The sequence below is a fragment of the Neovison vison genome, chromosome 12, assembly GCF_020171115.1.
Source record: "Neovison vison isolate M4711 chromosome 12, ASM_NN_V1, whole genome shotgun sequence".
Taxonomy (NCBI): Eukaryota; Metazoa; Chordata; class Mammalia; order Carnivora; family Mustelidae; genus Neogale; species Neogale vison.
In genome coordinates, this window is record NC_058102.1 from 85,397,058 (window position 1) to 85,418,454 (window position 21,397).

At 57.4% G+C, this 21,397-nt stretch overlaps 1 protein-coding gene across 1 annotated transcript in view; it reads right to left on the reverse strand.

Annotated features, from left to right (window-relative positions):
• Window positions 1-20,895, reverse strand: part of KMT2D (lysine methyltransferase 2D) — a 39,578-nt gene extending 18,683 nt beyond the window's left edge. The window contains exons 1-34 of the mRNA XM_044227463.1: window positions 20,131-20,895; window positions 15,764-15,849; window positions 15,390-15,516; window positions 14,988-15,211; window positions 14,754-14,863; window positions 14,416-14,578; window positions 13,990-14,155; window positions 13,775-13,889; window positions 13,478-13,635; window positions 13,145-13,290; window positions 11,345-13,018; window positions 10,143-11,251; window positions 9,543-9,656; window positions 9,080-9,190; window positions 8,350-8,454; window positions 7,159-7,340; window positions 6,826-6,990; window positions 6,625-6,734; window positions 6,474-6,521; window positions 5,585-5,806; window positions 5,217-5,336; window positions 5,022-5,126; window positions 4,666-4,796; window positions 4,436-4,583; window positions 4,173-4,238; window positions 3,903-4,013; window positions 3,564-3,701; window positions 3,375-3,459; window positions 2,888-3,129; window positions 2,717-2,790; window positions 2,457-2,507; window positions 517-2,328; window positions 221-403; window positions 6-142 (exon numbers count right to left, since the gene is read on the reverse strand). Coding sequence (XP_044083398.1) covers window positions 6-142; window positions 221-403; window positions 517-2,328; window positions 2,457-2,507; window positions 2,717-2,790; window positions 2,888-3,129; window positions 3,375-3,459; window positions 3,564-3,701; window positions 3,903-4,013; window positions 4,173-4,238; window positions 4,436-4,583; window positions 4,666-4,796; window positions 5,022-5,126; window positions 5,217-5,336; window positions 5,585-5,806; window positions 6,474-6,521; window positions 6,625-6,734; window positions 6,826-6,990; window positions 7,159-7,340; window positions 8,350-8,454; window positions 9,080-9,190; window positions 9,543-9,656; window positions 10,143-11,251; window positions 11,345-13,018; window positions 13,145-13,290; window positions 13,478-13,635; window positions 13,775-13,889; window positions 13,990-14,155; window positions 14,416-14,578; window positions 14,754-14,863; window positions 14,988-15,211; window positions 15,390-15,516; window positions 15,764-15,812 — 8,501 coding nt within the window. The 5' untranslated portion in view covers window positions 15,813-15,849; window positions 20,131-20,895. The remainder of the gene's footprint in view (window positions 1-5; window positions 143-220; window positions 404-516; window positions 2,329-2,456; window positions 2,508-2,716; window positions 2,791-2,887; window positions 3,130-3,374; window positions 3,460-3,563; window positions 3,702-3,902; window positions 4,014-4,172; window positions 4,239-4,435; window positions 4,584-4,665; window positions 4,797-5,021; window positions 5,127-5,216; window positions 5,337-5,584; window positions 5,807-6,473; window positions 6,522-6,624; window positions 6,735-6,825; window positions 6,991-7,158; window positions 7,341-8,349; window positions 8,455-9,079; window positions 9,191-9,542; window positions 9,657-10,142; window positions 11,252-11,344; window positions 13,019-13,144; window positions 13,291-13,477; window positions 13,636-13,774; window positions 13,890-13,989; window positions 14,156-14,415; window positions 14,579-14,753; window positions 14,864-14,987; window positions 15,212-15,389; window positions 15,517-15,763; window positions 15,850-20,130) is intronic.
• Window positions 20,896-21,397: the final 502 nt, after the last annotated feature.

Genomic DNA, 21,397 nt, shown 5'->3' on the forward strand with positions numbered 1-21,397 from the left:
CTCACCGGTTGTTCACATCCATAGAAGAAGGGGTAGCTGGTGGAGGGGGCCGGGAAAGTCGGTCGTCACTGGGGAAAGCCCCTGGCCCCAGGATGGGGCCACCCAACTTGCTTGTGGGGAGCCCCACAAGGTTACTCTTGTCCTAGGAGAGACAAAGGTACATGAGGGTGGACACCTTCAGCACCTGGGACACCCACCCCCCCTTTGCCACTCTACCTACCTGGGTCCCGGTGAATGGGGTCTGGCCGCGACTCAGCTGCTCAAAGGCAGGGCTGCTGGGCTCAGCACCCCAGCTGCCCGGGGGTCCTACCACTCCTGCAGCTGCCGCAGCTGTCTCCTTCTCCTGCCGCAGGGTGTTGCGCTGGATCTGCTGCCGAATCAGCAGCTCCCGGAGTCGCTGGCGCTGTGCGGAGGACAGACAAGCGGGGTCAGTCCATTCTATTCCAATCACAGGGCTGGCATAGGGACAGCAGAGGGATGGGGGTGTGGGAGGTTCACTCCCAGATGTCCACCCACCTGCCGCTGCTTCTCCAGTTCTGTTTGGCTGAGGCTGGACATGCTCGGGTCCTGGGTACCTGGAAGTTCGGGTGCTGCCAAAGAGCTGCCCATTCCAGCCCCTGGGTCTTCTCGCTTATCGACCGGCGAGGTGATGCCTGCCCGCTGTGAGGCTCCATGGGACAGGTAGGGGAGGGATCCATCGGGTGTAGGCGGCGGTAGGACTGATGGGGGGCGTAGTGGGGACAGCCCGAAGCCCTCTCCTGTGGACCCGCTGCTGGATCCCAGGGGGCTGCCCGATGGGTGGAAGTTCCCTGTGGCTACTGCGTAGTTTGTGCTTTGAGGCTTGCCCAAGGTAGGGCCGGGCCCAAAATGGCTGTTGATCCCATGGGGTGGAGGGAGACCAGGCTGAGGGACAGGGGGTTTCAGGGAAGGCTCCCCTACTGCCTGAGGGAAAGTGAAACGCATGGGAGAGGGAGTGCCCACAAAAGCACCCGTCCCAGGGGACCGGGCGAAATTAGGCGGCTGCCCACTTGGGACCTTAGCATGGAGCTCACCTGCCGGCCCTGAGGGCAGGGCTGCTGGGAAGCCCCCAGCCCCCAGAGGAGTGTGGGCTAGAGGACCAGCCTTGAAGGCAACTTCAGGGGGCTGGGGTCGGGGTGGCTTATGCAAGGGGGCAAATGGGTCACGGGACTGAGGGCGTGAGGGTGGACGGGAATAGGGATCAGGGGACTGGAAGCGAGGGGTAACGGGGGATGGGCAAAAAGCCTCAGCAGACAAAGGACGGGGTGTTAATGGGGACTGGGAGCTGGACTGGGACTGGGGACTGGCGGGCACTCGGGAGAAAGGGTCGGAGGGCAATGAGCGAGGGGGCAGGCCACAGCAGCTCTCAGGGGGTGGGGGTTGGGGCCGAGGGGTCAATGGGGGCTGGGCATAAGGGTCAGGGTAGGGGCCAGGGCGAAAGATGTCCGAGTGGCTGGGGGAAGAAGGGGCCAAAGCCTGGGCAGGGGGTGGCTCCTGGGGCCTTAGGCCCAAGCCCGGGCTCTGGGGCTCTACCTGAGATGCCCGAGGGGTTAGGGGGGCTTTGAAGACATCAGGTGCCTTTAACTCCAGGCTGCCCAGGTGGGGGCCTGAGGAAGGTGAGTCAACAAAGCCTAGGTTTGGGGGCCCATAACTAGGAGAGGATGCCCCGAGCTCTTCCTTCTTCACCTCTAGGGCCTTCCGAGACTCTCCAAAAGGCGGGGGCGACAGCAGGGGCTCGGTAGCCTTGCCTCCCCCTATCCCTGGGCTCTCAGGCACAGCCAGGTTGTCCAGTGAGGGGCAGCGGGGCTTGAGAAAGGGGTCAGGTGTGGAGGGCTGGTGTCGGGGGGTGCCAGGTGGGGTAGTGTGGAATTCCCCTGGCTGGCCAGTCCCAGGACGAGACGAGGTGCCCAGTGTCAGGGGCTGCGCGGGGACCCCAGTCGGACTAGGATAAGGAGGATAGGTAGGTGGTGCCGTGGGGAAGCGGGGCTCCAGAGCGTAGGCGGGGGCCAGTCCAAAGGGGTCCTGCGAAGGCACTTGGGCGGGCACCTGGGGTGGGAGCTTGAGGAAGAGCTCACCGGGCGAGTCGGGGCCGGGCACTGTGCCCGCTGGCGGCTTCAGGAACCCATCCGCAGAGGTAGACAAGCCGGCGGGGGTTGTGGGGCTGCCAATGAAAATGGTGGGGGCAGCAGCAGGGGGCGGACTGCCCAGTGCCCCTGGCTGGGGGGGAATGCGGAGATGTAGGGCCGGTCGGTCAGTCTTACGGGCCATGTCGCCCACCTTGGTCTGCTTGTTGATCTGGCTCTCAGCCTGCTACAGGGGGAGACCAGGCACAGAGCAGTCAGGCTGCTGGGGCAGGTGCTATGTCCCCCATACCCTCCGAGAGCCCCCAGCTACAGGACATGGATGGCACCGCCCAGCCCAGCCCAGCCCCCACTCACCTTTTGCACCTTGTTGATGCGGTGAGCCGCCCGGTTATCTTTGGCCTTTTGCTGAGGGAGACAGGACACAATCTTAGGCCTACCAGGGCTCAGTTTCATGCCCAGCACCCATTCCTCATGTCCCTCACTCCCTACCCAGAAGGGGATCCCTTCTGGCCCAGTCACTTTGGGAGTGGGGAATGGCAAAAATTGAGGTGAATTTCCCCAAGACACCCCCGAGCCCCAGTTCCCACCCTGACCCAGGCTCCCTTCCATCTAACCAGGTAGGGGGCTTTGTCAGCAGCTGGAACTTTCCTCCAGAGCTTCATGATTTGTTTGCAACGGCTAGACCAGTCTGAAGGGCAGAAGTATCTCATTAGAGGAGACCTGGCAGGTGACCCCTGTGCCCACCACATTACCAGGTGGTTTCCCCTCCCCTATTCCATGGGTACCTGGGTAATCCTGCTTGAGGTTGGGAAAGTTAATGTTGGCATAGAGCACAGGCGAGATGGTGGAGAGCTGGCCCAACTCCTCATCCTTCTCCCAGCGCTGAAGGCTCCGCTGGTTATAGGAGAGCCCGTCGCCCTCACCCTCCGTGGTGGGGGTGGTGGGGGTGGAGGGCGTGGTGCCCCCCGAGCCTGTCCAGGGGCTGTCTGGCTCACCGGGTTCCGGGCTAAAGAAGCCCCCGCGCTCCCTGGGGCGCAGGGGCAGAGAGTCACAGAGGGCAGGGATGCCAAGCCCCACACCCAGACAAACTGCCTGGAGCCCCCAGGCCACTGCCCTGCCCCTCCCCCGCCCAGAAGGGTCACTAACTAAGGAGCAGAGGGAAATGTTGCTACAGTAGCATGGAGAAGTCCAAGGTCTCCTCCCTAAGCATGACCCCAGTGGGAGGGAAGGGACAACAGGGACTGCCTACTGAGGTTAAGCACAGATACCAACCTAGAATCCAGGAATGGGGACTGGCAGAGGCCCGGGTAGGAGTCCATTGGGCTGCTGGAGGGGAGATTGCCCAAAGGGAGTCCACCTACAAGAGGCACAGGATCAGAGAAAGGGAGGAAGAGGCCCATCCTGGGGCAACCTTGCCCAAACCTAGCTACCCAGTCTTCACACCACTCCCATCCACATCACCTTGAAGGAAGGGTCTCTGCAGCGGTGTCCGGCTGCCATCTGGGCCAGGGGTCCCACAACCCAAGTGCTGCTCTCGTTCAGAACCCAGAACATCCTTGAAGAGTTGCTGCAGGTCCTTAGATTCCATCTTGGGCAGTTCTGTGGGGGGATTGATGAAGGATGCCACTGAGGAAGACTAAGAATTTGAGGGGACACCACAGGCTACAAAAGGCCATGGTCAGAGAAGGTGCCCAGGACTCCCCACCAAAGATGCTGTGCAGATGGCAGTCCCACAGGTAGGACCTTGTCCTTCTTCCACAGAAGACCCTTACCCATGAAGAGAGCGGGCCATAGCCTCACCTTCTGTGGGAATCCTATCTAAGTCAGAGCTGAGCATCCCTTCACCCGGAGTGCCTGGCTTCTCGGGGTCACTGGGTACTGGGGATGCCTTGACGCCTCCATCTTCAGGTCCTGCAATTGCCAGGACAAACCCATCAGCCAAGGACAATGCAGAGGCCCTAGCCCGGCCACCCTGAACCACAGAGGGCGGGACACAGCTGCCAACCTCCAACCCAGGTGGTGCTCAGTGGCAAAACCAAGACAGGACACAGTCCTCCCAACACCCCTCACCTGGTGTATCAGCCTTGCCCTCAGGGCCTCGGGATTCTTCATCTGCAACATCTGGGCCATCATCTCCTATGAGCAACAGACCCCACTCCAGTCAGAGATGCCCCACACCTGGTGCCCAGAATGGGCCTCCAGCTCCACATGCCAGGGCGTAGGCCCACCTTCACTTTTGGGAGAAAAGCCTATGCCCTACCAGATTCCCTCACCAGCTCCCAAGCACAGGAAAGTGGGATCCCTTCAGACCACCTCACCCCTACATGACTGACCTTTCTGTGAGGTAGGGAGCTCCTTCCTATCTGAGCCTCCATCCCCCTTGGCTTTGGGGGTTCCTAGTCCAAAACTTGGCCGGCCCACCCCAACTGCAAAAAGGGCCTTTCGGCTCAGGTCCAGCAGCTCCTTCCCAAAGAAAGCTTCCTGCAGGAGAAGTAAGAGAAACAAGCTTCTTCACGGTCTGCAGGGCAGGTGCTTCCCTCCCCACACGGAGCCTCAGACCCACCTGCAGATAAGCGGGAAACATGTCTTCCAGTTTGCTCTTTTTGCGCCCTCGCCGCTGCTGCTTCTTCTTCTCATCCCCGTCAGCTAAGTTCTGGTCCACAGGGCCCTCAACAGGCAAGTCTATAGGCATCACTGGGAAGAGAAGGGGGGTGTCATCCCCTCTCAGGGGATATAAGGCATGTTGCTCCTCACTTGGCTGAGGATTGCTCTCTGCCTATTCTCTCCCCAATGGAGTTGAACCCACCAACCTCTCGGCCCTTCGTGAGCCCTCACCCCCTGGGCCTCCCTGGCAGCGCCCCCTAGTCCCTGTGATCCCCACCTTCTCCCAGACCCCACTGGAGCCCTCACCCGTCTCACCCTCGTCGGGCTGCCCATCCCCACTCAACACCTCCGCCTGTGCAGCAGGCCCCTTTTTCACACGTGTGTGAGATTTCCGCTGTCGCACCATGAAACCACCGATGCCTATGAGGAGGCAGAGCAGAGACTGAGAAGCTGGGGGGGGACCTGGTAAGCTCTCTCTCCCCACGCACCTTCCCCATCCCTGGGCCTCACCAGGCCGATAGGGTTTGCGTTTGCGTTTCTTGCTTTCCTCTGTCTCCTCTCTGCCAGGCTCCACATCAGGGCTGATGGGGCCCTCCAGCTTCATTTCACATTCCATGTGCTCCACGCCACCTGTGGTTGGGGACGAGAGAGAGACATGGAGGGAGAGAGAGAGGGGGGAAGATCAGAGGCATGGACCCTTTTAACTTTGTCATCCTGCCACCCAAGAACACAGAGCCCAGGCCTTGCCACAGAGCCACCTAGCAAGACCAACAGTGGCTTGAGGGGGACCAGGAGTAGCAATGCTGCCCCACCCAACATCCCACTCTCCCAGGCATGTTCCTGCTCCTTAGCCACTCCCTGGGATTCCCCAGCCTGACCTTCACCCTTCAGCAGCTCATCAGTGTCCAGGTCCCCATCCTTCTTGTCATCAGGGCCGAGGGCATCCGAGGGCTCAGAGCCCTCCAGCCCTGCCTCGCCTGGAAGGCCAAGCCGTCCTCGCCGCTGGCGCCGCTTATGCAGAGGGGACATGGTCAGGTTACGCAGCACGGCCATGCCCGTTTCTGTCAGCCATACACCCTCAAAGCGGAAGTACTGAGGCTCTGCACAAAGGAGAAGAGTACATCACCCCTGGATGGAAGCCCCAGAGAAACCAGAGCTCCCAGTTCTAGCCTAAGTCCCCAGCTGGGACAAAAGCAGCCAAAGACAGACCAAAACCAACACTGGGGTGTGAGGGCTGGAGAGACAGGCCACCAACGGGTGCCAGCTGTGGCCCGAGTTCTCCATCAGTGACCCAGAAGGGTTCACAGGCTACTACAGAAGCCTGACTTTGCTCATGACTAACACCAGTTCACCAGTATATTCTCTAGAAGCCTGGGCCTGCAGAATGCCAGCACATGGGGCCCTGGATGCCAGGAGTAGTGCCCGTATCATGATGGAGGAGGAGATGGCCCCAGCCTCCTTCCTGGAGAAGAACAAGTCATTTTCTGTGCTCTCTGGAAAAGAGATTCTGGCAGTGCAAAGGCCATGTTGCCTAGTGGAATGAACTCTGCCTGGGAAAATGGAAGCCTTGGTTCTCGTCCTAAGCTAACCACTAACCTACTGGGTTGACCCTGGGCAGGCCACTCAACCTCCAAGGATCTTAGTTTCCTCCTCTGAAAATGAGGAGATGAAGCTGGTGGGGGTGGGGTGGAGGGAGGCTGGTGAGAGCCAGACCAGACAGTGTCTGGGTCTCCTCCGGCCTTGGCACTTGGGATTTCTGGGACTCACCTGGCTCTTTCACCTTCATAGGCACCAACTCTGGGGGGGCAACAGGCGCTGTGGAAGAGACAGGCAAACCAAGGCCGCTTGAGGCCCTGCCCCAAAGCAAGGCAGCCCTGCCCTGAACTCTTTGCCCCTCTCCCCAGCACCTGGCACTCACCAGCAGGCTTTACCACGTACGGCTGGCAGGAGACACAGTCAAAGCCCTCGTCAGCAGCCTGCTCCACATCGTCTTCCGTGAAGAGGCTCTCGCAGCCAGCATGCATCCACCTGTAGGAAAGGAGACAGGAAGCAATAAATGTAGACAGAGCAAGGAGGAGAATAGGGAGAAGGCCTCTATGAGGCAAGGGGGCACCCTCACCGTTCACAGTGGCGGCACTGGATGAGCAGGTCCTCTTCCACATATGGGGCATGACAGATAGGGCAGGTCACCAGGCTGGCACAGGGCCCGCAGTGTGTATAACTGTTCTGCCATTCACAGTGGAAGCCAGGGGAGGCAGCCCCACACTGCATACAGGACACACACCTGGTGGTAGCAGACACACAGACCTTCAGCGCCTAAGCTGCCCAAGGCAACCAGAGGCACCGAAACAACCAGCCCCTGGCTTTCTACACCCAGGCTCTGTCATGTTAGCAACATCCCAACCCTCCAGCATCTCTGGCCCCGGCCCCTCAAGAGCCCAGGCCTCCTTACCACTTGCACTTCCAGCCACCCTTGGGTACAGTGAGCAGTGGCGGGTCCAAGCAGTATGTGTGGTAGCTAATGTCACAGTCATCACAGAGCAGCAGGCGTGAGGGGTCCGAAGCTTGGCCACACACCTCACACACGATGCACTCCACACAACGCCAGCCCTTCAGCAGCATCACCTTGGTGATCTGGTATATGATACAGCAACTCCTCAGAGTAGGACACACAAGACAGGGCAGACCGCTCGGGGCAGGTGGGACATGCCATGGAGGGTTGAAGGACCTCAGGGCTCATCTCAGCACAGGAAGGCCATGCCGAGCACACTCGTCCCCAAAAGCAATGGTTCTAAACTTAGGCTCTTGGGGATCGCCACCGATCAGAGAACAGCCTCACCCAGCCACTGCCTCATGACCATCTCTCACTAGCCAACTCTCCAGAAAGACAGAAAGACTGTGGGTAGAATCAGGTTGTATTTCCCCCAATTTTTCTTAAACATTTAGAACCTACCACTGTTAAAAGTTAATGAATGTTAGCAGTGAACAAGTTCTAAATTAACAATGAAAACCCCAAAACAAGTGATCCCACTTGGGTCTAAAGCACTGCTTTCTCCTTGTACACACGTGTTTCTGATTTTGATTTTATACTTTATCTCCAGGCCATATCACATTTCCTATTAGTAAAGCTCTCACAGCTTATACAATAGATTAAATTATACCAGTAAATCATGGTCTACCACTGAGAAACTTAATAAAGACCACCATGATTTCCAGAGTACTTTGCCCCATGATGAGTCTGATAACCACTAGTAACTGGTAAGTAAATTCTATGACCAAAAGCCACTTTAAATAGTGTGACCATGGGGCGCCTGGGCGGCTCAGTGGGTTAAAGCCTCTGCCTTCGGCTCGGGTCATGATCCCAGGGTCCTGGGATCAAGCCCCACATTGGGCTCTCTGCTCAGCAGGCAGCCTGCTTCCTCCTGTCTCTCTGCCTGTCTCTCTGCCTACTTATGATCTTTGTCAAAACAAATAAATACAATCTTAAAAAATAAAGTAAAATAAAAATAAATAGTGTGACCACGTGTCAACTCTACTCAAATTTAAAAAAAAAGAAAAAAGATAGTATGATAAGAACCGGGGCCTAAGACGAGAAGTAACTGACTCCATTCCCTAGCCCAGGCTTCTTGGGCCTTGAACTCACCTTGCTGTTGACACAGTAAGGGTGATAGCACTGAGAACACTGGGAACAGGCAAGAAGGTGGCCCTCTGCCCCCCGGCCAAAGCTGCCACATACCACGCACATGTCCTAGAGAAACACACAAAAAACCCCCAATGACCTAGTCTCCTCATCTCAATCAGTCCCAGAGACCAACTACAACACTAATCTGAAAGGAGGGAGTCCCACACCCCATCATCAAACACTTAGCCATCACCAACCTGTTCCTTCCTAGCATGCCTTGCTCATCTGCCCATGACCATGTACCATTTGAATTGGTACATCCTGACATGGGTAGAAGGAAGGAGAAGTAAAAGGAAGATAAGAAAGGTAAAGACTAGTCAGGATGAGAGAACAGCATATCTGACAAAAGTCTATGAGCTCTGAGATAATTCAGGTGAGAACGTACGTGAACCTCCCTAAACCACAAGCTTCAATAAGGCAGGTACCATTTCTTGCCTTTTTCACTGCTATACCCCTTGCTATCCTAGCTCAGTGCCAAGCTCAGAGAAGACACTAAAGAGAAATTTGATGGATGGACAAACAAATGAGCACCATGATCCTGATTCACTGTTTTCTCATTAGCTCACTATCCCCAAAGAAACAGGTCCTTGGTTTGGTTTTCCTCATTTACCCTCCCACCGCAATACGCACACCCACTGCTGGGTCGGCCAGGTCTCAGTGCTGAGAACAGGGCACCAGACAGGTAGAGTACCTGCATGAGGACAAACTTGTCTGTGTTGGAGAAGAGAACCACAGTATTTTGCATGGTGTCGTCATCGTCGTCTTCCTCCTCTTTGCTGGGAGAGCTATCGATATCAGCAACCTTACAGGCAGAGAGTTGTGGCAAGTGAGGCAGCTGGGTCTCGCCCCGCTAAGCTGCTTTCCCCTTTGGTGTTGGGGGAAGGAGGCGTGAACCTCTGGCTAAGATGAAGGCCAGGAGCCAGGACTAAGAAGCAGAAGAACACCCTAGCTCCCAAACCGGGCCTCAGCCTGACAGCAGAGATTTCAGAGAAGCCTGGGGGCCGGGTGGACAGAAGGAGCACAGGCAGAGCTGGCCAGGCCCTAGGCTAGCAGGTAGGTAGGTGAGCGTGCAGGGGACTGGCAGGATTTAAAGGGTGTTTAATCCTGAAGGGGCCAGCTGAAGCATGTTTGGGAAATGGGAAACCTCTCCTTACTACCAGAGTCTCAATGGAAGAAGTAGTTGATTTTAGCCGGGCCCGTCCTCTCCCACGTCCTCCATGTGCTCCTCCACGAGGTCGGCGTCTTCCTGGGAAACTACTGCTGCGACCCTGAGTGATGGAAGAGGATGATTACAGCAAGTCAGGAGCTTGTCATCCCACAGGGTGTTGGTTCCATGGGCTTGGGGAGCGGGGAGAGAGGAAAGGAGTGGACAGAGCATGATAGGTGATAAGGCCCAGGAGTCCCAGTCTGGGCAGGGGAAAAGCCAAGCTCTCAGTCAGCAACATGGAGGTAGGTCCAGCTCAAACCATTCCCCTATCCCAAGGAGAAAGAGTGGCCAACATGGCACAATGAGAAAAACAGTAGCTAGAGAGACCTGTATTTCTAGTCCTTACTCTCCTACTGGGTAACCACGAACCCGGACAATTCACCTCCCCCTCTATCGGTATTCCCCTTATAGAAGTTACAGAATGAACCAAAGGATCTCTGAGAGTCTACGATTCAATAAACCAGGTGGGAAGCTAACAGTGACGCAGGACCACACCCCTGAGAGTGGCATCACACTGACCACAACCAGCGGCCAGAGAGTCTCTCACCTGTTTGATGCGGGAACGAGCTGGGGAGCTGCGCCGCCTCCCCTTGTCCCCCTCAGCTTTGCCTCCGCCAATAGCTGTCCCGGCATCACACAGTAGCGAGTCATCAGTCTCTGGCAGCGAGTCAGTACAGAGCCGCAGGGAGCCCTCATCTCGGGCTGGACTAACGTCTGTAGATACCCCCAGCTCCATGGACAAGGAGCCGCCCCCCTCGGGGTCGGGAGAGCCTAGTAGGGGCTCTGAGCCAGGAAAACTGGCACTGGCATCACCCTGGCTCAGATTAGAAATCTCATTAACAATGTCGGATTTGATGAGAGTGGGTGGGGTAGGGGCCACTGGGACACGTGGCTCCTCTTGCTCTTCACAGGGTGAACCCTGCCCTGCCTGCTTGCCTTCTGGGCCGTAGACCTCCATAGGGGTCACAGGGGCCAGCTCCTCGGGGTCCAGGAGCACAGGGGAACCCTTAAGTTCACTAGCCAAGCTGCCAGGGGTCTGTCCAGCCTCTGGCTGTGAACCAGGAGTGTCAGTCCCATCCAGGGGGGCTGTGTCTTCCCCCAGACCAGAGAAGTCATCCAGAGGTGGGGCAGGGCTGGGTGCAGGGCAGGACAGGTTCCCCATGGGGGAGGGGAGAGGACTAGTAGGGCTGGGTTCCAAGGCTGGACACTCAGGCTCTGGGACTTTCTCAGTCTCCATCTCATGTGGCTCAGCCTCCTCTGAGACCTCCACTGCCTTCTCCATGGGACTCAGTGGGGAGGGAATGGACAGTGGCAGAGCAGGAAGAGAGCACTGGGAAGGAGGGGAATTTGGGGGAGGCAGGGAATGCTGCAGGAGTGGAGAACACCGAGAGGGAAGTGGCTCCATCAGGATGGGAGAGGCTGGTCCCACTGGGGAACCTGGTGATGGGGGGAGGATCATAGGGGGTACAGGCTCAGGGTCAGTGCAGTTAGCTTCTGGTGGGGGGCTGATGGGCGTCTCAAGGATGGGGGCAGCCAATGGCGACTCAGGGTCACTGTCCCCTTTGGCACCAAAGGGGTACTCTAACTCCCCCAAAGGAGACAGAGCCGGTGGGGCCACAGCTGTGATAATGGGTGAGAGCGGAGGAGGAAGAGGATCTGGAGAGAAAGAGAAAAAGAGAGGCTCTTAGATTAGATGTGCCATAAAGAATTAAGACTGTCCCAGATAAGGGGTTACTAACATCCCCTTACCTGGTGGCATGAGCTGAGGTGACAGGGATGGCTCCCCGGATGGGGACACCCGCAACTCCTCCGGTAGGGGGGACAGAGGTGGTTCCCCAGGCTCAGACAGGGTCGACTCTCCAAGCAAGGGGGATAAAGGTGGCTCCCCAGGTGGGAGGAACAAGGGCGATTCCTCAGGTGCAGGACATAGGCCCAGCTCCTCAGGGGGCTCTTCAGGTCGAGGGGACAGGCGTGGTTCCGTAGTCTGGGGGGACAGGCCCAACTCCTTGCACCGGGGGGACAGGCGCAACTCCTCAGGCCGGGGGGACAGGCGTGGCTCCTCTGGCTGGGGGGACAGGCACGGCTCCTCAGACCCAAGAGACAGGCGCAGCTCCTCAGGCACAGGGGACAGCTGCGGCTCCTTAGGCACGGGGGACAGGCATGGCTCCTCAGGCCGGGGGGACAGGTGCGGCTCCTCAGGCCGGGGGGACAGGCATGGCTCCTCAGGCCGGGGGGACAGACAGGGCTCCTCAGGCCCAGGGGACAGGTGCAGCTCCTCAGGGGCAGGGGACAGGCATGGCTTCTCAGGCCGGGGGGACAGACGCGGCTCCTCAAGCCAAGGGGACAGACACAGTTCCTTAGGCGCGGGAGACAGGCATGGTTCCTCAAGTACAGGGGACAGGCGCGGCTCCTCAGGCCGAGGGGACAGGTGCGGCTCCTCAGGCTGAGGGGAGAGGTGGGGCTCCTCAGGCTGAGGGGAGAGGTGGGGCTCCTCAGGCCGAGGGGACAGGCACGGCTCCTCAGGCTGAGGGCAGAGTCGTGGCTCCTCAGGCAGTGGCAACAGGGATGACTCCTCTAGCGGTAGGGTCACAAGTAAGTCCTCCGGGGGTGGAGAAGCAGGAGAGTCGTCAGGAGGCGGGGAAGTGGGTGAGTCCTCAGGTGGTGGGAATAGGCGTGAAGCCTCGGGTGGAGGGGACGTAGGAGACTCCTCAGGTGGTGGGGACAGGGGAGATTCCTCAGGTGGTGGGGACAGGCGTGACACCTCAGGCAGGGAGGACAGGCATGATACCTCAGGCGGGGGGGACATAGGTGAGTCTTCAGGTGGTGGGGACATGGGCGAGTCCTCAGGTGGTGGGGACAGACGTGATGCCTCAGGTGGTGGCGAGAGGGGAGACTCCTCTGGCGGCGGGGATAGGGGTGATTCTTCAAATGGTGGGAACAGACGCGATGCCTCAGGCGGTGGAGACATAGGTGACTCTTCAGGTGGAGGAGACATGGGTGACTCCTCAGGAGGTGGAGAGAGGCGAGATGCTTCAGGTGGTGGGGAAGTGGGCAACTCCTCAGGTGGGGGAGAAAGGGGAGACTCTTCAAATGGTGGGGACAGGGGTGACGCTTCAGGCGGTGGAGACAGGGGTGTCTCAAGTGGAGGAGATGGGGGTGACTCCTCTGGTGGAGAGAACGGTGACTCCTCCAGTGGAGAAAAAGGTGATGATTCAGGTGGAGGAGACAGAGGAGACTCCTCAGGCGGTGGAGAGAGGGGTGATTCCTCTGGTGGCGGGGACAGGCGCGATGCCTCAGGTGGAGGGGATGTGGGCGATTCCTCAGGTGGTGGGGACAGGGGTGACTCCTCAGGTGGGGGCAGCAGTGGCATCTCCTCGTTTAGGGGGCCCTCCAACCGGGGCTCAAGTTGGGCCCCTGCTCTCCCTGCAGACATAACACACTATGTTCCCACCTAGCCCAGCTCCACTGCACTGAGTAGGCAAAGCAGACACCACCCCTTGCCACAGAACAGACAGGAATCACTTTCAAGGACCTGCAAACCCCACTCACCTAGTGGTTTGGCTTCACAATGCAGGGGCCCCGGTTCCTTGGGTTGCATGGAGGTCATGTGCCCACCCTTTGGCTGCCCTTGGCATGTGACATACAGAGCTTCAGGCTCATCGGTGGGGGTATCGCTAGGCTCTGAGGGTGAGAACCTGCAGAGGGTACAGAGGGTACACCACGGCTCTTGTCAATTCTCAGTCCCTACAGAGCACCCTGGAGCAAGGTGTGAATACTGTGGATCCTACTGCCCACCTTGGGGCTCTCCTCTCAAAGTCACATGTCCCCTGCAGATCTCAGTACTTCCAAACCCCCCAACCCTCTCTCTTCCGGTCCATTTACCTGCTACAGGTGGGGCGATGCTGCTCAGCGACAGAACCAACAAGCTGTCCTCCCTGGGCTTTGTGACAGCGGTGACACAGTGAGTAGTTTTCAAACCACTCAGAGTTGGGATTCAGCTCGGCTGAGCCTGCCCCACAAGCCCGGCATACCCGGCATGCCTAGGGGGGAGTAAGCAGGTGAAACAGGCACTGGTCAGAGAGCAGCCCGGAAGAGAGCGCAAGACTCTGCACAACACAGAAACAGGAGGTTGTAGAAGGCAGAGTTAGGGGAGGATGGCCGGCTTGGGGGGACAGTCACCTTGCACTTCCAAGAGTGAGCAGGCAGTTCCTCCATTGGTGGTTTTAGGCAGAAAGTGTGGTATCCTTTGTCGCATGTCTCACAGACCAACATCTTAGAGTCATTCCCAGGTTTCCTGCAGGAACGTGGGGCACACAACAGGGTCCCACCTCCCCTTATTTTCAACCCTAACTCCTGCTTCACCTGAGGGTTCTCTCCTGGCCCCCTTGTCTTACCTGCAGGCTTGGCACACTTTGCACTCAGGGCACTGCCACCCAGCACGCTTGCGGGCAGTAAGAGCAGTGTCCAGGCAGGCCCCGTGATAGTGATGCCCACAACTGGTGCAGAAGAACAGGTCACACAATTCCCCAGGCCCCTCACATACTGCACAGCGAGCCTCCTCTGGAGCGGGAAGACAGAGGACATGGGTCAGCTATCGGTTCCTTGCAGGACTCAGCAGAGCGCTCTCTCCATCAGGCATTCCGGAGACACAGAATGAACCAGAAACACCACCGTAAGGGAGATAGGCAAGAAGTCCCTGTGCTCACAGAGCCCCCCTCTATTCTAGTGCGGCATACAGATGGTGCACTGCAGAGCACAAAGCCCCGGGGGCACACATGGCCCCCTCATGCGCCCTATGGCCAGAGGGCAGGGCTTCTTACCCAGATGTGCAGCCCCCTCACTGTGCTCTGGGCATAGCAGCTGCAGTGTTTTCATGGACAAGAAGGAACCGCTGGCAGTCGCACAGGGGAAGTGGTAAAGCCGTGGACATCCAGGCGAGCGGCAAGGGATGGAGGCACCGAACCTGGTGCAGTGGGAGCAGCGCTGCCAGGTTGGAGACAGAGTGTCAGGGCCCCCCCCCCGCTCTCTCCAGAGCAACAGATCAGGCACCAGCTCTGCCTCCATCTACCCACTGCCCTTCTCACCCTACCCTCTCACAAGCCCACTGGCCCTGCTCGCTCCGCCCTTTGCCTACGCAATCTCTAGGCCCCAGCCCCACCTGTGAGATCCCTGAGAAGATGGCCTTGTCCACACCACATAGTTCTGGGCCCTCCTGCCCCCATACGCCTGCCGACCACGAAGCACACCAATGGTGAGCCCAGCAGGACCCTGTATAATGGAAAGGGGTAAACAGAAAGGACAGAGTTAACAAAAAGGTAATCACTGGCTCAGGACCAGCCAGCCCTTACCCCCTTTGCCACCCAAGTCAGCTACCCCTCTTCCCCTCACTTACCTCCAGGTTCTCCTAGGTGGGCAGGTGTCAGGCCCTCAGGGAAACCGATCTGTGACAGGTCCTCACTAGGCAGCGCTGCCTCGTTGGGCCCTGGGTTCCCCCCAGGGGACACCACTGGACACTGGGGCCAGTCAAATGGCAACTCAAAGCGCCGTAGTTCCCGCTGCCCATGTAGACTGGGCTCCCCACAGTTACAGAGAGCACAACGCCGCGCTGGACCCCCACTGTGGACACACAAGCGTCAGCACCATAGCAGGCCCCTGCCCAAAGGTGACCCTAACAGCCCCGTGAATTGGCATGCCTAATTCCCACTCATCTTCCTCAATCTTCCTCCTTAAAAGCTGAGACCCTCAAATCAAATCTTTGTGTGCCCTTATATCCTCATTTCCCCAAACTAGTTACCTGCAGTCCTGGGGAGGATCCTGAAGCCTAGGACCGCCAGAATTGGGCACAGAGACCTCCCCCACATGTGGGTTGGGAAGGTCTGGCTCAGTGGTGCCTGACTCCTCAGAGGCCGCAGGTCCATCAGCTGAATGAACAGACAGAGAAACATAAGCATACATCCAGCCTCATCCTCTGTGTTATGTTAGTCCACCCATCAGACCCATGAGAGTAACCAAAACCCTTGGTGGATCATAGTGATGGCAATTTGCCTTTTGTTCCAAAGAACAAAGTCCTTCAATTACCCATCTATTACACAGACTTAGCTCCTGAAACCTAAGGTTGTCTGGGGAGGGCAGAAGGCTACCAGCAAATGCAGAATTTGTCCCACTCACCTGCCGGTTCTGAATCTTTATCCTCACCAGGCGGCTTCTGGCTGTCCATCCCTCTCTCCGACTGGGCAGGGCCCTCTCGGGGAGACCTGTCAGAGCCAAAAATAAAAGATCTACATGTCTAGTAAGTCTTCCCAACTAAACACTTTCCCCAGAATCCTAGAAGGAAAACAGCTATTGCTAACTAGACTTTACAGAAAGCTGAGAAAAGCCATACCTACAAATTCCTGTTCTAAGGACAAGGAAGGTCTTTCTCCCTAATCCTTATCCCACTGCCTTCCTTCCTTCCCAGATAAACTCATACCCTATTCTCCCACTCTGGATTCTCAGGGGATCCACTCCCCTCTCCCCCTTCCTACCTCCTGCATAAGAATTCCCAGGGTAAGAGCATCCAATTAGAAGCACATCCAATCTATATCTAGTACCACCCTTTGCCTCATGTCTGAGTTCTTGGCTCCTGGTGGGCCCTATTCCCTGGAGTTTTTCCTCGGATCTCAAGTCAGCTACCATCCTAGAGGTATGTCAGTGCCAATTCAAGGGTAGCCATAACCCAGAAAGTCTTAGTCCAGTCAAAATCCCTCTCCCAGAGATAGAGTCTGAGGCCTTGTAGGATGGAGAATACATTACTGAAACTAAAGCCCAGCTAGGGATGATCTCTCCCACTTCCACTGGTTTCAACTAGGAGATCCCAATCACAACAGAAGAAACTCCCCAATTTCCCCCGGATTGCCTATCCAAATCCAGCTCAGACCCCTGCTGTGACTGAGCTCAGGATCTCACCCAGCCTGAAGGCCTCAGGTCGTTGCCCTTAGCAACGCCAACTGCCCTTCCTCCTCAGATGTCCCTAGTAGTTAACAGAAGTGGGCCTTAAGAGTTACTGAGCATGTGTAGCCAGGCCTGAGGCTAAGGCATGCTGGGAGTTGTAGTCTCAGGAAGCACACCACCACTTGGAGGAGTTCTAAACCAGGGAGGACACAGCAGAGCAGACTAGCTTCCTTCCTCTTCCGTCAAGCAGGGTTTCCACACACACTATGGGGGTGGGGGTAACGGTCCCCTCTTCTACAATATGCCTACCTATATCAATCCAAATGAAACACACTAAAGTTATACCTAAGAAGGTTGAGACCCACCTTTTGGGCATATTTTCCTAAACTCCAGAGGGAACTAAGCACAGTACAAAAAAGAGAGAAGTGAAGAGTTACAGAGGTGAGGAAAAAAGACATCTTACAGAAGAAGGAAGAAAGGGATAGGTGCCTGTAGCTCTTAATGGGAAGAGTAACGGTTTAAGCAGAGAAAGAAAGCATAGTGTTCCAAAGGACTGGGGGGAGTGGTATGCACAGGAAGGGGGAAATCCCTAAAATAACTCTAAATAAAAGTTTGAGAAATTTATCTCCCCCATCTTTTCCACTCCTCTTATTTAACTAGAGGGATCACACAAACCTGAATAAGGACAAGTGTCTCTTCCCAAACCAAACACCCCAGTGGTTGGCCACTGGGGTTGAGTGACGGGGGCAGATGAGACGGGGAACCCTCACAGGTGGCCAGGATTGGTAAATCAATTTCCCAAGAATCACAATTAACAATCCTCTTTCCCTGAGCTCACACTCCATTTCCAGAGACTGGCAATGCACCTTCTGTGACGTATCACAGGAAAAGAAATTGTATTTTACCCCCCCCCACCCTGCCCCACTATCAGAATCTACTAGATTGAGAAAGATACAATGTTACCTCCTTTCCCAGGTCGTCTCTTTCCCAAACCTGCCACACAACCACCCCTGAAAGGAAAGTAGGTTGGTCATCTGGCCAGCCCACAGAAAAGTTGCTCTGGAACTTCAAGGGGCCCTTAGAAGCCACTGCTAGGAAGCAGGGGTTGGAAGGCAGGGCACCAGCCAGGCCCCTCTTCCTACTGAGTCCTTCAAGGCCTGACCACACCCAGAGACTTCAAAGTTGCCTAAATGTGTGCATCTTACTGTACCTTACCACTACATGCCCCGAAGATCCTCCACCAGCTCTGCTCTCAAAGTTAAGGCCAAAGGAGTCACAAACAGTAAGAAATAAAAAGCAACAGTGATAATATAGGAGGTGGGAGGAGGACTGCCTCACACAAGGCCAGAGGGACAAATTCCTCTGCCCTCCCCCGAGCGCAGCCCTCTCAAGCTGGTAAGGTTGCCACTGCTCGGGGAGGTACAGAAACCACCTCTGTCCAACCTTGGAAGATAGAGTACCAATATCCTCCAAAGCCAGAGCCTCATTCATGGGGCCATGGAAGACAGACCAAGAAGCAAAGAGTATAATGTCCTCCAAGCTGTACCAAAAAGAATCTAGAGGTCCCTCCAAGAAGCCTGGGCTCCATTTCTCTACCCCCGCAGTCTAGCACCTGCACCCCAATGCTGAGTCCCAGGTCCCTGAACGGATCAAAACAAAAAAAGACCACAAGTTCCCTTGTCCCATCCTTCACAGCTAGAAACCACACACACACACACACACACACACACACCCTCCAAAGGTTTTTTTCCCCTGGATCTAAATTGGGTTAATGCCTACCTAGCCTTCCTCTGGGGAACTAGAGATCCCAGACAAGCACAGATCTAGGGAGTAAAACTGTGCTGGCTTCCACTTCCCTTAGTCCTGGGCCTAAGAGGCCCAAAACAGTAAGGAAGGAGAAATGGGTTCATCTCAATCCACTCTTCCCCCTGCCTCCATCCCAGACCCATAGCTTTAACTCCATTTTCCCAGCCAAAGGGGAAATGGAGACTTGGAGAGGTGAAAGGCTGAAACAGGCCCTTGAGTGAACAGCTCTTCTGTAGGACTCAGGACTTCCTGGTTCCCAGCCTGAGAATCAAACCACACCTCTCCCCACCCCCATTTTGGGCCGGCCCTCCATTAAGAATCCAAATGGCAACACTGGCCCTGTGGACCCTCTGGACTGTCTCTGGGTCATCCTGGGGTTAGCCACAGCTAACAAGGAGAGGTCCCTCCTAAGGAAGTTCTCTGGGGACAGACAACAGAAGGGACGCTCCTGAGGAGGCAGGGGCAGAGAGCATGGGTGACAGCTAGTCTCATTCCACCACCTCTACCAGTACCTCTCACCCTCAGGGTTATCACCCAGAAGTCTTTCCAGAGCAAAATCCCTATTTTCTCCTTTCCAAGACCAGGCTGGAAGAGATCTAGCATATGTATGTTAGAGGCAGTGGAGTGAAGGAGCAAAACACACCAGGCAAATCCCTGCTGGGCAGCATGACAGCTGTGAGAGGGGCTGTCCCAGCCCAGGGCCCGGAGGCATGAGGCTCATGCTGCACCCTTCATACACTCACATACACACCCCTTCTCCCCAATACCTCCTGCCAGGGTTGGAAACACAGGCTTCAGCAGAAACAACTCTGATCAGGTCATTTCTCCTCCAAAGAGGGACAGGCCACCCTATTCTGCAGCCTTGGGACGGGATCAAAGGACCAGTTAACATTCCCTGATTGAAAAAGGTTGGAAAGATCTGGGAGGGGCCTGTGGGACTGGCCAGGGACTTACGGGCAACAGCTCTCCACACCAGGCCCAGAGAAAGCGGGAGACAAAAGCCATTTTTTGCAGCCCACATTCGCAGGGAGCAAATCTCAACAGCCTCCTCTATAATCCCCTAGAGATTATGTCCATCCCCAAAGGAGGGGAGGCAAAGCAGGCTAAGACAGCACTAGGCCTCACTGGGGTCACTTTGCCAGGCAGGGGCAGTTTAAAGTTGAACAGCAAGGCCAGAGCTGACCCCAGCCCCGCCTCCTTCTTGCCCCAGCTATCCCCTTCCTCACACTAGTCAATTTCCACACACTCTACCCTCTGCAGAGTCAAATAAGGCCTGGTGAAAGATCTAGGGTTCCTGGAGTCTCCCAGACCCTGCTTCTGGGTGCCCCGATGGGCAAGAACAACCTTAAAGTCCAACCTGGCAGTAAGTCTGACCTGGCAGTGGCACTCTATCCTCCCTCTTAAAGTTGTTCTGTTCCCAAGGCCCACAAGGAACCCTGAGGGAGAAGCAGCCAACTGGGATTGGTGCTGGCATCAGGGCCTGGGTCCTAGTTTAGCAGAGCTTCCCCCCAACACAAAAATAAACAGGCAGAAAGGCGATCTGGCCAGGTTCCCAAACTCCCGTGGTTCCCTGAACCCCCAGTCTTTAAAGAGGCACACCCCAGACACCAGGCCTCAGTTCTGCCTCAGTTCTGCCCCAGCGACTGGCTCAGGTTCCCTTGACAGACCTTGCCAAAGGAACCCTCCTCAGCTCTGGCACCCCTTTCTCCAACCTAAAGGCCAGCTCAGGCCAAGATAGTCCATCTGGCTATGCCCCCAGTCCAACCCTTTCTGGGCCCTGGCCGGGCAGACTCACTCACCTCTTCACAGGGCGATCCAGAAATCTTCATCCGAGAACATGGCCAGAGCCCGGGCCGCTCCCCGACCTCCAACCGCCAGAGCGATCACAGCCGCCCCCCGCACGGGGGGGCTTAGGGGGGCCAAGAACGGTAAATCCAGGTCGGAGTGGCCACCCTCCTCCCCCCAAAAAAGCAAGACGCCAAAGAGGGGTTCTCTGCCTCGGGTTCCAGCAGTTTAGGTTTCCATGGACAGCCCCAGGGCGGCGAATCCCGAGCGGACACAAAGAGAGCACCGGTGGCTTTGATCTTGGGCGAGCAGGCTCCGCATCCGCGTCGCCGGGCGGCCTCTGAGTCCTAGGGCCGGGCCAGCGCCCCGGCCGCCCGCGCCGGGCTCGGGCGGAACGTCGAGGCTCTCCAGATGGAACGTCGAGGCGCCTCCCCAGCAGCCCGGAAGGAATGCCGCGCCGCCCCGCGCCGGGCCCGGATGGAACGTGAGACCCTCGCTGGAGCGGCGAGTCCCTCTCCCCGCCCGGGCCGGCGCCCCGGGGCCGCGCGAGCTACGGCGACGCGGAGCCGGCGGGGCCGCGGGGCTGAACCTGACACACACCCAACGCCGGGCTCCTCGACCCCGAGCGTTCGCCCTCTGAGGCTTCGAGCCCCCCACCTTCTGCTCCCCCCCGGGGAAGGGAGGAGGGTAGGTGGGCGAGGAAGAGGAAGGGGCGGGCGGTGCGAGCCCTCTGCCCGCTCCCCTCCGGCCGCTCCAGGCCCTGCGCTCGCCTCCCTTCCCCTCTGGCCTCGGGAGCTGCCCCGCCCCCGGCCTGGCCGGCTCTGATCGGCGGCACCCCCTCGACCCCCGGCTGGCTGTGATCGCGGGGGGCCTAGAGGTGCATGGCCCAACCCCGGCTCCCGGCACCGGGGGGTCAGGAAACTGAGCGGAAAGTGGGGAACGAGGCAGCCATTTGCAACCGGAGAGGAAAGTAGTGCAGCGCGGCGCCGCTCCGCCTCCCCCCCTCCGCCTCCTGTTCGGCCGGTAGGGTGGTTCCTGCGAAGGGGCTATTTCCTGGCCCAAGATCTCGGCAGCGGTCGTGGAGATTCAGGAAGCCTCCGGCGCGAGATCCGGGGGGGGCCTTTTGCCTGGGGAACCCCACTCGAGAAGCGGAGAAAGGAGAAGACGCGGCCCTATTTTGTGTTGGAGCGGAGCGGCGGAGGGATACGGCCCTCTCGGAGGAAAGGTTGTGACTCTGCAGTTCTACGCACACGCTGCGGGATCCCTCCGCCTCGGGTTAAC